Source organism: Pseudopodoces humilis, chromosome 18 (assembly GCF_049639895.1).
Source record: "Pseudopodoces humilis isolate 2021_Gansu_Grassland_sample_001 chromosome 18, ASM4963989v1, whole genome shotgun sequence".
NCBI classification, from domain to species: Eukaryota; Metazoa; Chordata; class Aves; order Passeriformes; family Paridae; genus Pseudopodoces; species Pseudopodoces humilis.
In genome coordinates this window covers 17,535,172-17,546,783 of record NC_142217.1, presented here as the reverse complement: position 1 = coordinate 17,546,783, position 11,612 = coordinate 17,535,172, and the positions used below count along the sequence as shown (strand labels likewise).

Here is an 11,612-nt window from a genome sequence, read left to right as displayed (position 1 = left end):
AGGGTCCGGCGCCCCTCCCGTCTCCCGGCGCGGAGCGGCCGGTGCCGCGGGGGTGCGATCTGGGTGCGATCCCCCACGTTGAGCGGCGGGCGGGGGCGACTACGGGAGCCGACGCGGCCCAGCGGTGGCGGCGGCGGCGTTTCCCGGCGTGCCCCGCGGCGGATTGTACACAATCATCATGGCTGCCGCCGCCGCCGCCGCTGATGGTACGAGCGCGGCTGGGGGCCCGCGGCGCCCGGAGCCGGCGGTGGCCGGGGGCCGCCGTGCCGGGAGTCCGCCGGGGCGGGGGGCCGCGGTGCCGGGACCCCGCGGTGCCGGGAGCCCGCGGTGCTGGGGCAGAGGCCGGCGGGGCGGTCCGGGAGGTACCAGCGTGGGGAGCCGGCCCCGGACACGCTGCGGGCGGGCTCCGGGGCTGGAGAGGGGCTGGGCCGGGACAGCGTCCCGTGGGCCGGGATCTTCCTGTCCGCTCCCCACAGGTGCCGAGGAGCCGGGCATGGAGGCGGAGGCGCAGGAGTTGCCGCTGGGCTGCGGCGGAGGGGCCGGCGTACCGGCGGCGGGGAGGTCTCCGGAGGGTGAGCAGCGCCCGGAGCCCCCGCAGGCGTCTGTCAGCAACGGCGGCGGCGAGGACAGCGGGAGGGAGCTGGTGGAGCTGAAGGTGATCTGGAACAAGAACAAGTACGACGTGAAGTTCTGCCTGGACAGCACGGGAGCCGAGCTGAAGCAGAAGATCCACTCGCTCACAGGTCTGTCGGGATCGCCGCCGCCTCCCCCGCGCCTCCCTCGCCGCCGGCTCCTAATCGCTGTGCTTGTCTCTAGGCCTCCCGCCGGCCATGCAGAAAGTTATGTTCAAGGGACTTCTGCCAGAGGAGAAAACGTTGCGAGAAATCAAAGTAACAAATGGAGCGAAGATAATGGTTGTGGGCTCTACTATCAACGATGTGTTAGCAGTAAATACACCCAAAGAAGCTGCTCAACAGGAGGTCAAAGCTGAGGAAAACAAGAAGGAGCCACTTTGCAGACAAAAGGTAATTAATGCCTCAATAATTGCTGGTGCGGGGGAGCAGTAGGATTTGCATGGTTCTCCTGCAGGCACTTCTGGATCCTGTTCCTCCTGAGATCAGATTGGGGGTTCATTTCTGACAGCTCAGCACTGGAATGACTCTGGGCAGCGGAGTAGCAGAGTTTAGTCCAGCAGGGACACTGCTTGTGGTGCCAGGCACAGCAAAGCATTTTGATTTAGAAATGGAAATGTTTGATGGATGTTAATGCAAACCCAGCCCAGTTTAACTCTGTCTAAAACCTAACTCGTTTTTACTGGCACAAAAGAATTTGACTTCCAAAAACTGCTTAAAACTAACACCAAGAGAGCAGTTCCCTCAGCTGTCCCAGCCCTGCGGGGATGTGGGTGTTGAATTCTCCTCTCACTTTTTGTAGCAGTGAGACTGGCTTGATGGTCCTGCAGTGTGGGGGGCTGATGAGGGCTTGCCAGCTCAAGGTATTACCAGCCCTGTACTCTCCTCAAAATAAATTTGGTTAAAATTAAGTAGTGTCTCCATGCAGCATGCTGATGTTTTTCTGTGATTTATCATGGTTCACACTCAGGGTAGGTACCATCATTTCTTAAAGTGCTCAGCCAGGTACAAGCTGTGAGTGTGGGTTTGAAATGAGCAGTGCTCTGATCTGTTCTGGTTTGGTGCTGGGTTGCTCTGCCAGATGAGAGGGTTTTTGCCATTCACTGGATCTAACACTGGTGTTTATAGCTATGTATTTATGTGTGTGTATATTTGAGAAGGCTGTTGTCCTTGGCATCATGTTGGAGTTACATACATTTTGATAATTTCTCGAGAGATCTTAGAAAGTGCACAATTAAGTTTGAAAGTAACTGATGCCCATGTGAGAAGTGCCTGTGAACAGCCCTCAGCTGTCTCAGTGCCATTGGGATGTGTTCAGGGGGCAGCTGGACATACACAGCAAAGCTTCGTAAATGTGCCTGTGAATTTAATTTCTGTTTTTATGTTGTAGCAACACAGAAAAGTGTTGGATAAAGGAAAACCTGACGACGTGATGCCTTCTGTCAAAGGTGTGCAGGTGCGTAAGGTCACAAGACACTCAGAGAAGAGAAGAGACTTCTCTGTGGTTTGGGACCTTTCCCCACTGGTTCAGTCGTTCTTTGCTGTCCTAGCAGAAAGCTGGCAGGAATGATGGTCCTTATGCTTAAAAAGTCGAGAGCATGTAGCTTTTGTGCCCCAGCCCTGCCTGTGACTGGCTGTGTCTCCTTGCAGGAGCGGCTGCCCACGGTGCCACTGTCCGGCATGTACAACAAGTCAGGGGGAAAAGTCAGATTGACCTTCAAACTCGAGCAAGACCAGCTGTGGATTGGTACAAAAGGTGAGCACCTCTCAATGTCAGGGATGAACAACTGCTGATTGGGCTGTGACTGAACTCTGTGTGACCTAGAAAAGCTTCTCTTCTGACTAAATTGTGTTTAGGGAGTGATGCTGGTATTGCAGCACTTCAGAAAACTGTTTCCTTTTCTCACGTGCCATTTTCCTAGGTCAGTGAGTAGTACTTGATACTGCACATGGGTTCCTGAAAAACTGGAGTTCAGTGCTGTCAGCAGACAAATGGTCCAATGTGCTGTTCCTGGCTCCAAATGTGAATTATAGAATTGGGCATTTCTGGCATATCTCAAAGTACTCCATAAGCAGCATGGGTTTGATGCCAGCAGTACACGGGAGCCCAATGGCTTAGCCAGGACTTGGAAGGAAAACTCAGAACTGGGATAGAAACTGGGAATGTTGGCATCTCTGGCACTCTCTGTCTTTCCAGCTGAAATTCTGTGGGTGTCTTGTCTCAGTAATGCACAACTGTGGTGCTGTGCAGAGGGGTTGGTTTGCAGTTGTGAGTGGTGCCAGGAGGAGCTGGGAATGACATGGGGATAATGTGGCTTGCTGAGGATGTCTGTGTCCTGATTTTGGCTGGGACAGAGTTAGTTTTCTTCCCAGGAGCTGTTTTGGGTTTGGGATGGGAGCAATGCTGATAACTGTGGATGTTTTGATTGTTGCTGCGCAGTGCTTCCCTCAGTCAAGGACTGTTTGGTGTCTCAGACTCTGCCTGTGAGGAGGCATGCAAGGAGATGGGAGGGACAGCCAGGACAGCTGACCAGAGCTGGCCAAAGGAATATTTCCCACCATAAAGCATCATGTCCAGTGTAAACTGGGGGCAGTTGGCTGGGAGGGACTGGTCACTGAAAGGGGGGACAGGCTGGACATTGAGTTAGGTTTAGTGCTGCTCTCCACTGGTCAGCAGTGGAGAGCAGCTGTACTGGGCATCACTGGTTTCTCTGGAGTTTCTTTTTTTATTTTTTTACTACTATTATTACCATTAGCAGTAGTAGTATATTTTATTTTGTTTCAGTTACCAAACTGTTCTTAGCTCATGAGTTTTTTACTTTTTTTCCCTGGTTCTCCTCCCCATCCCAGCATGGCAGGGGGAGTGAGTGGTGCTTAATTTCTGTATGGTGGTGCTTAATTTCTGGCTGGAGCTAAACAGGACACCAGGATTCCCCCACAGGCCAGGGAAGCTGTGCTCCTTCAGTTTGACTGGGGTGGGCAAGATACAGTGATGAGCAAGAGGGATGAAAGTGCTTGCTCACTGTCCCAGTAAAGCAGCCTAACTGGGTGGTTGTACTGCCTCCAGCTGCTACAGTAGTTCCAAAGTAAGCAGAAATCTCAAAAGTTCTTGATCCTTTCTTTGTAGGACAGGCTTGACTGTGAAGATTTTTTTCTGGCTTTAAAATCTCTAATGGTGCCAGTTGCAGTGATTTCTGTCCTGGGTGAAGTGATGGAGCAAGGCATTGGGGGGTGTTGTGAACTCTAGGTTTGGCAGGCAGATTTTTCTGTTTCTGATCCAGTACCCAGGTTCTAAATCCATGCTTAGTATTTAGGTGATTAATCTCTTCCATCACCCCCCAGGTGAGTTTTCAAGTACAGTGTTTCTGAGGTGTTCTACATAGCATTGCTTAAGCTGTGAATTTGATTCTTCGTGTAGTCATGTTTCCTGTAACCTGTTTCCCTACTTCCCTGAGTTAGCAGCAGCTTGCTGCCTCTAGGCCATGGTTGTAATTACTGGCTGTTACTGGGAAAAGCTCCTTCCTACTCTGAAAAGCCCATGACAGAGGCCAGCAGGGAAGGGCTGGAGTAATCACATCTGGGTGTTCACACAGCTTGTCACTTGCTGGCCCTGGTTCTTACCCCCAGCCCTGCAGCCTCCCTGGGCCTCACAGGGGTTTCTGCAGGTGTTTGCACAAACAAAAAAGTCTAAAGTTTGGTACAGGCAGCTGTTCCTCAGTTGCACAGAGGCATGGATAATGGGATTTGTCTGATGCTGGGGTGCTCAGAGCAGAAATTGGTTTGGGGGATGCTAAACAAGGGCAAAGTGGGCTTTTGCCTCATGAATGAAGTCACAGGTCTGAACAGGTAGTTCAGAGTGAGCTCAGTTAGAGGCAGAGAATATCTTTCCTTATGTCACTGATTTCATCTCCCTGTGTGCTTTCTGTAGGTAGGTTTGAGAATTTTTGGATCACAAATTAAATAGATCTATCTCAAGAACTCAGAGTTCAGTTTCTCCTTTGTGCAGTGTTTTGGGTATTCTCTGTCTTGTATCCAAGAAGGTAATTTTTGGCTGATGCTGGATGCTTGAACTGAAAGGCAGGACCTTGGAATTAAGTCTTCATAAAGGAGTGAGGACAGAGCTGACAGGAAAACTCTGCCCTGGACCATGTACTTTGTCACTCTTGACATTGCCTCTGGCAGGCTGATGTTACTCTGCCGTGGAATTGTAGTCTTTTGGGGGCTTCAGTTTCTCTTATTTGTTTCTTTCCCTGTTTTCTCTTTCATATTCCCTTCCCTGTGCTTCTCTGCACACTGCCTCAGGGTAAAGCCTGGCCTAAGCTTTCAAAGTTAGGTCAGCATATCTTTGCCAGCTTTCAGACTTGCTGTTCAGTGTAATTCTTGGTAGTCAGTCCTGAATATTCTCATACCTGGACTAGATTCCATAGGATGAGAATTCCTGCTGCTCCAAGGAGAGTTTGTTTTGGGAAAACATGAAGTGAAGCCTGGGATTTCCCATCCCTTAGTCCAGGCCCAAATACTGAACACAGAAATACTTCATGTGATGCAGGGGAGCTGTGTGATCCAGTTTTGGATTCCTTCTCACTGCTGAGGTGCCAGCTGTGGGTGTGTGTGGGGTGTGGTGCTGCAGCCACCATGTCCTGGGCAGCAGGTATCCAAAACTCACCTGGAGGGGAGACTGTTGACCTGAGGAGATTTTGGCATTAATGGAGGTGGTGTATGAAATGAATATGAAATACTGCTTCCCCGCATGTCAGAAATAATACTTTGATCAATTTTAATGTAGAGAGAACAGAAAAGTTACCCATGGGGTCCATTAAAAATGTGGTGAGTGAACCTATTGAAGGCCATGAGGATTATCACATGATGGTGAGTAACGGCTCTACTTTAATCATATTCATCTAATTCCTTCATGCACACTACTGAGGCTGCAGGTCAGAGCAGGCTGGAGGTGCTTCCAGCCTTGTGGAGATGAGGACATGGGCTCCTCTCACACTGTCAATATTTTGGGTCCACATTGAATATCTGCAGCTGTGTGAAAGTCCGGACTGGTTTCACACAAACATGAAGTGCTTAAGCATTATTTTGTATCTTCTGACTGTGACGGTGTTGAAGCAGTAAACATACTCACAACATAGCTCATGATTTCTTAATGGTAGTGGTATTTTTTGATGTCTGGTTTAATTTCTAGATTCTGTGGTATTTGTATGAACAGCAGGCCTCGGTGAAGGTTAAGGAAAAAAGAATTTGATGCTGTCATATCTTTTCACACCTGTAATTTTCTGAACAACTCACATGGGATCTAGCAGAGTTATATTTCAGAAGAGAACTGTGCTAATGTACTGAAATTTTGGCTGTTTATTTTAATCCATGGGTTTTTATTAAGATCCTGCTTTTCAAAGTACAGTAACTAACTTTTGATGTTGAAGTAGTTTCTTTTCTATAAGAAGTCTGTTTCCTTCTTTAGGGGGAGGAAAGGGAAATGTTTTTCCTTAAAGTCATGGCCTGCAGGAAGCTGCTGCTCTAGTCTCTGTCCCAGTGTTTGATTTTCAATCATCCATGTGAGAAGAGGTCCTCTTCAGCACATGTTGCAATAAACTTACCCTGCAGCAAGGGTGGAGGCTCTGGCAGGCCCTGGTGCCCCTCTCCTGGGCATAGGAGAGAAGTTGAGAATAGTACGTTATGTCTAAATATAAAAGCCTATGACTATAAAAGCATGGTCATTGTCTTGTTTAGTTCCTGTTTGGCTTCTCAGCTCTGTCATTTCTTTAGAAACTCTGAGTTATGCTTCAGGTTGTCTACCAGAATAATTTCCTCACGTTCTTGAAACTGGCCAGGAGTTTTGGTTTTTGCTGTGGTGTTGTAAAAGGGAAGAGCTCATGGCTTTGTCAGTGCTCTGCAGCTCTTGTTCTCTGCCGTGCTCCTTTAATTGCCCACCAAAGAGTGTGGTGTGCCCCAAATGCTGCAGGGAGCAGCAAGTGGGACAGGCTGGTCTGGTTTGGCAGTGGATGAGCTGTGCCTGTCCACTGGGACCAGCTCTTTGTTCCCAAGTGTAAATGTTGTCATTTTTAATTGCAGGCATTTCAGCTGGGCCCAACAGAAGCATCTTACTACTGGGTCTATTGGGTCCCAACTCAGTATGTCGATGCAATCAAAGACACGGTGCTGGGGAAGTGGCAGTATTTTTGAAAGCACGCTCACCTCTGGCACAGGAAAATGACACAAATCTAAGGACACTGCTGGGAGAGGCCTCCAACATCCCTGGATGTGACAGTCCTGGAACTTATTATTAAAACATGCTAAACGAGGCATGGATGGAAGCCAGAGGTGATGTTCTTTCACCATTAGTTTACTTTTAACTTAAAGATTTCACCATCCCTTTTCTGCAGTCAGCTTCAACCATATTTAAAGCAAATACAATGGAAATCAATAAACCTTAATTCACAAAATATTGTGTGTAATACACTTAAATCTGCTGAGAGTTGATCTTCCAGTTTAGTTTTCAAAAGAAAATATTACAATGTATTATTGAGAATTTTTTACATGGTTTGAACAAAACCGAATATTTTCATAATCTCTCAGTAATCAGCATTAGACTTAGTTTAGTTACTTGGTTGTGACTGGGACTTTGAGGAGCAGATTTTTAGGAATAAACTGTAGCAGCGGCGCTGTTCGGTGAAGCCATATCCTGCTGGCCCTCATGGCAGCTTCCACTCCTTGGTAGCAGAACTAATTCTTTGTTTTAACCCAAAGATGCCCTGCTTGTTTGGGATTTTTCCTGGCCTTTCCCGACTCTGGCAGCTCCAGGTTGGTCTGTGTGGCGTGTTTGGAGCAGGTGAATTCTGCGTGTTTTGTCACGGCAGGTGCCCTGGTGCTGCCAGCTGCTCCCTCTCGTGCCCGGCCAGTGCTTCACCTCCTGCCCTGGGCTGCTGCATTTGGGGAGCGTTTTCTTGCTCGTGCATGTTGCAGCCCAGGATCATTCTGCAGCCCCTGTGCTGACACTGAGCTGTTGGACTGGAAACACCGCTGTGCTGCCTGGTGTGAGCAGGGGACACAGTGACATGGACATGGATGGGAACACCGGCACGCTGCCTGGTGGGAGCGGGGTGACACAGACCTCCCAAAGCAGGGAAACCACAGAGGCTTTCCTGCCCTGTTTGGGGTGGGGGCAGTAAGGGAAAGAGAAGCTGAGATGCTGCTTTGGATTCTTAATAGCAGTCTTCTGTGAGCTGGATTTGAAAATTTGTAGCGATCTTGAATTCAGTGAATCGTACTTTAGATTAACCATCCAGCAAGTGATGTTTTGAAATGTAAACCACCTTCCAGCTTTCCTCCTGTTCCAGTTCACAAGAAGCCCTCACAGCTCATTCTGTCAGAAGGAACGTGCTGCGCCGTGGGCTGTGATGCTCTGTGTGTCATCCCAGCCATCCGTGTGCCATTTCTCTCAGGTGCTCTGAACGGAGCCCTCAGCCCTGACAGGTACAAAGCCCATAGCTTTGTGCAGCCAGACTGGAGCAGCTCACACATCCTGCTCTGCATTAGTGCTGGGGCTCCGTGCTGCTCTGTGCCAGTAGCTCAGACCCACGCAGGAACAGCCTTTTAGGAGCAGCTAATCTGAATATGCTCCATGTCCACTCTTCCCTCTCCTTGAGGGAAGAGCCCAGTTGAAGCATAGCAGGTGCAAATTCCCAAATTAGTATTTATTTTATTTTTATTTTACTTAAGAGACTGGAAAACACATTGGCTTTCTGGTAGGTGTTGAGGTCACAGATTTCCCTGTAGCCTCTAGATAACAGTTTCAGTTTCTATTTTCTGTTAGAACAGCCACACAATATGAGTTTTAAAGGTGTTTCATATCCTACATAGAAAAACTAGTGATGTGCTTGTTACTCTTGTAGCTTGAGGTATTTCCTTTCTGTGTGCAAGCCAGCAGCAGTGTGTCCTGACATGCATGGCTGGGGCCAGAAGAGCCGTGGCAGCTCCCTTGGCAGTCCCTTGGAGCAGTGGGGACAGAGAGGAGCTGGCCTGACTTTACTGGTGGCAATGTCATGGATGAAATGCATCACACTTGTGATTTCCTACTTGTCAGTCCTGGTGTTAAGGCTTAGATTAATTTGTTGCCTGGTGGAAGGCGTGGGCACTACAGGATAAAGCAAAGGGGTGACACTGGCACTTTCTGTCACCTGGGACATGTTGGCACTTGCCACCTTGCTGGTTCTGTGATGATCAGCTGCCATTTGTTCCTCAACGTTCTCAGACCGCTCTGTGCATCTGTTCATGTTTCCTTTCCTGTTCCTTCACCCCTTTGCTCCTGGGGAGGGCATGGGCCCGAGTTCCAGCTCCTCCCCACCTCCTGTGGCTTCTGTGCAGGATGCAGCGACCGGGTGAGTAACTCTGGGGCGAGTGGGGACAGGCACTGACCACTGCTGAGGCCCCTGGGGCACAGGGCAGTGTCACACTCCGTGCCAGAGGGGCACAGCTGCTCTCTCCTGGGCCTGGTACAGCCCAGCAGCTCCAGAGAGACTCAGCACAAACCCCTTGGTTACATACAAAGCAATTTTAAACATGAAGAAAATACTATACACTAAGAAGATGTGATCCTGTTTAGGTCCTTCCTTGCAGGTTGGATTTGATTAGAAAAATGAAATTGTCTCATTTTTTTGTTCTATGTGCAAAATTTGAATTAAAATACAGGAAAGTGGCTTATAAATGCTTTAGTTGGTGTTTGTTGGCTCAATATCCCAGGCTTCTTGGGACCTCTTTGAAATTAATATTGTAGTTGAAATTTAGCAGCACTGCCTTTAAGATCCTTTCTCTTTGGGAATGATGTGGAGTTTTTTTTATGTTCTGGCATACACCAGTTTTTCCAAGGCAGCTATTGACATTAAGAAACACTCCCTTTTTAGTGGGATAGTGCCACAGTTGGGTCACAGCCATTGCCTGCCTCTCTTTTGGCTGTGGATTTTGTTCTCTGGTCACTGTGACCATCCCCAAGACAGCCTCAGCATAACCAGTGTTCCCAGGGAGGAGTTTGGTCCTCAGTGAGACACAATATGTGAGTGAAGTGTGAGAACACTCGGTATTTGGGGCTTGTGATAAAGATGATTCTGAGATCTGACATATATTCTGTGAGAGGTTACCAGTAAGAGCTGCACAGATGTGAATTTCAGTTAAATTACAGTTTAACAGGCTGCTCTCAGTAGCCACTGCTTCCTGCTGTGTAGGTGTGATTCCCTGGGAGCATCCTGGGGTGCTGCTCCACATGAGGCTGCACTGAGTGCTTTCTGGGGTTGCTAATTGCAGATTAAAGTGTTCATGAGACAAATGCAGGTCCTTGCAGGACACAGCTGGTGTTTGCTGTTGGCTGCTCCCAGAGCCCAGGCAGTGTCCCCTCCTTGCTGCCTCTTGGGATTGTTCCTGTCAATCCCCAGCTCCCTGCCTTGTTCCATGACACTATCACAGCTCAGCGGTGTGCCATCCCTTCCCCCTCTCTGTGCCCAGCACTGCAGGTTTCTCCTCCTTGTCCCAAGTTCAGTATTCTTTCCTCTGTTTGTGTAAGCAGTCCCAGGATCACTGCTTTGTTGGGAATGCAGAAGTGTTGCTCAGCCTGGTTGGGGTTTCAACAAAGACTGTCTTGCATGAAGAGCTCGTGTTACTCACATGGTTTCATACCAAGTTTAAAGTAAATTATTAATTTCCATTAATAACATTGGTGAGGAATGTGTAACTACAGTCTGGATGTTCTAGTGATGGAAGAGAGTGATCTGGATTCAAAGGGGATCACAAACTGTCACCACCACCACACTGCTGGTGCCCACTGCTCCATGCTCTAAGGGCCAAAGAGAAACAATTCCGTGCTGCTGTGCTGCCACGGTGGGGTGTGCTCTGCACCCCCTGCCCCACAGCACAGTCCTGCCCCACCGCTGCTGCTGGCCCGGGCACAGCGCTCCTGCTCCCATCCTTGCAGCCCTTCTTTCCAGAATTCCCTTCCTTCGCTTCCTTTGTAACTTGGTTCCTCCAGGGGCACCGTTTTCATCCTCAGTTCTGTCCAGCAGCCTCTTGTTTTGTTAGTGAATGTCCTTGTCACCGGAGGGGAGCGGGGGACCAGGAGAGCCGTAGCAAGTCTTGTATCAAACGTGGCCATTTTACCTTCTAGCCAAGGATTCGCTTTGGTAGCTCATGGAAGTTCACTCTGTCTTATCCATACTCAAAGCAATTCATTCTTTGGTTTTATATTAAAAATAAAAAAAAACCTTAGATATTTGTGTCCACTGCAGATTTATTTTAAATGGATTATGTGAGTACCATGTATTATGGTATTTTTAAATAATCTATTGGCTATTTTGGGGGGAGGGAGATGACAAATATTTAGTCTTAGATTTGCACTGCTGGATTTTTTTAAGTGTAACCTTGACTGGTTATCCTGGTGTTTTATTCTGTAAAATTAGTCTTACGAATTAAAGTTTGATAATTAAGTAGTTCTGTGTTTGAGTGTTTCAATATTATGTATGTACCGAGCTACTTCCTCCTGCATGAACAGCTGTGACAAAAGGGTTTGTCGTGAGTTTCTCTGCGGGAAGATGCACACAGGCCGAAATTCAAGGGACCTTACACATGGTGACACGTCGAAGCTGTGGGTGCCCATCTCCCAGAGTGGAGATTTGGGTTCTGCTGCCCTGTGCCACTGCACACACACGGGCTGGGAATTACAGGATGGTCTCTTCCTCCCTGCCCAAAACCGGGCTTTAATCCGCTTTTTACAGCGGGGTTGGCCGGGTCGCGCTGTGCGGTGGCTGCGGTGTCCCAGTCGCACTCCCATTGCACAGCCCCGCTCGGGAGCAGCCCCAGCTTTGTGGTGCTGAACCGGCGCTGCTCGGCTTCTCCTCCGCCTTTAGACACCTGCTGTCCCCCCACGGAAGCAGTTCGGTGACAGTCTGGCCGGAGCTCCCACCGGGAGGGCTTGGCCCCGGTCCCCGGCCG

The 11,612-nt window shown here is 49.0% G+C and overlaps 1 protein-coding gene across 1 annotated transcript; it reads left to right on the top strand.

The window, feature by feature from the left end:
- The first annotated feature begins 114 nt into the window (after positions 1–114).
- On the top strand, positions 115–11,110 carry UBFD1 (ubiquitin family domain containing 1). The gene is made up of 7 exons (XM_005523109.3): positions 115–206; positions 477–743; positions 817–1,025; positions 2,023–2,088; positions 2,283–2,388; positions 5,419–5,501; positions 6,711–11,110. Exons 1-7 carry the CDS (start codon positions 179–181, stop codon positions 6,819–6,821), a joined length of 870 nt encoding a protein of 289 aa, XP_005523166.2. The 5' UTR covers positions 115–178; the 3' UTR covers positions 6,822–11,110.
- The last annotated feature ends 502 nt before the right edge of the window (positions 11,111–11,612 follow it).

Excerpts from the sequence above, each read along its gene's own strand:
- UBFD1 (XM_005523109.3), top strand. The coding sequence starts at position 179 with ATGGCTGCCGCCGCCGCCGCCGCTGATG. Across the intron at positions 1,026-2,022 it reads AGCCACTTTGCAGACAAAAG|CAACACAGAAAAGTGTTGGA; the intron begins GTAATTAATGCC and ends TTTATGTTGTAG. Across the intron at positions 2,389-5,418 it reads GCTGTGGATTGGTACAAAAG|AGAGAACAGAAAAGTTACCC; the intron begins GTGAGCACCTCT and ends ATTTTAATGTAG.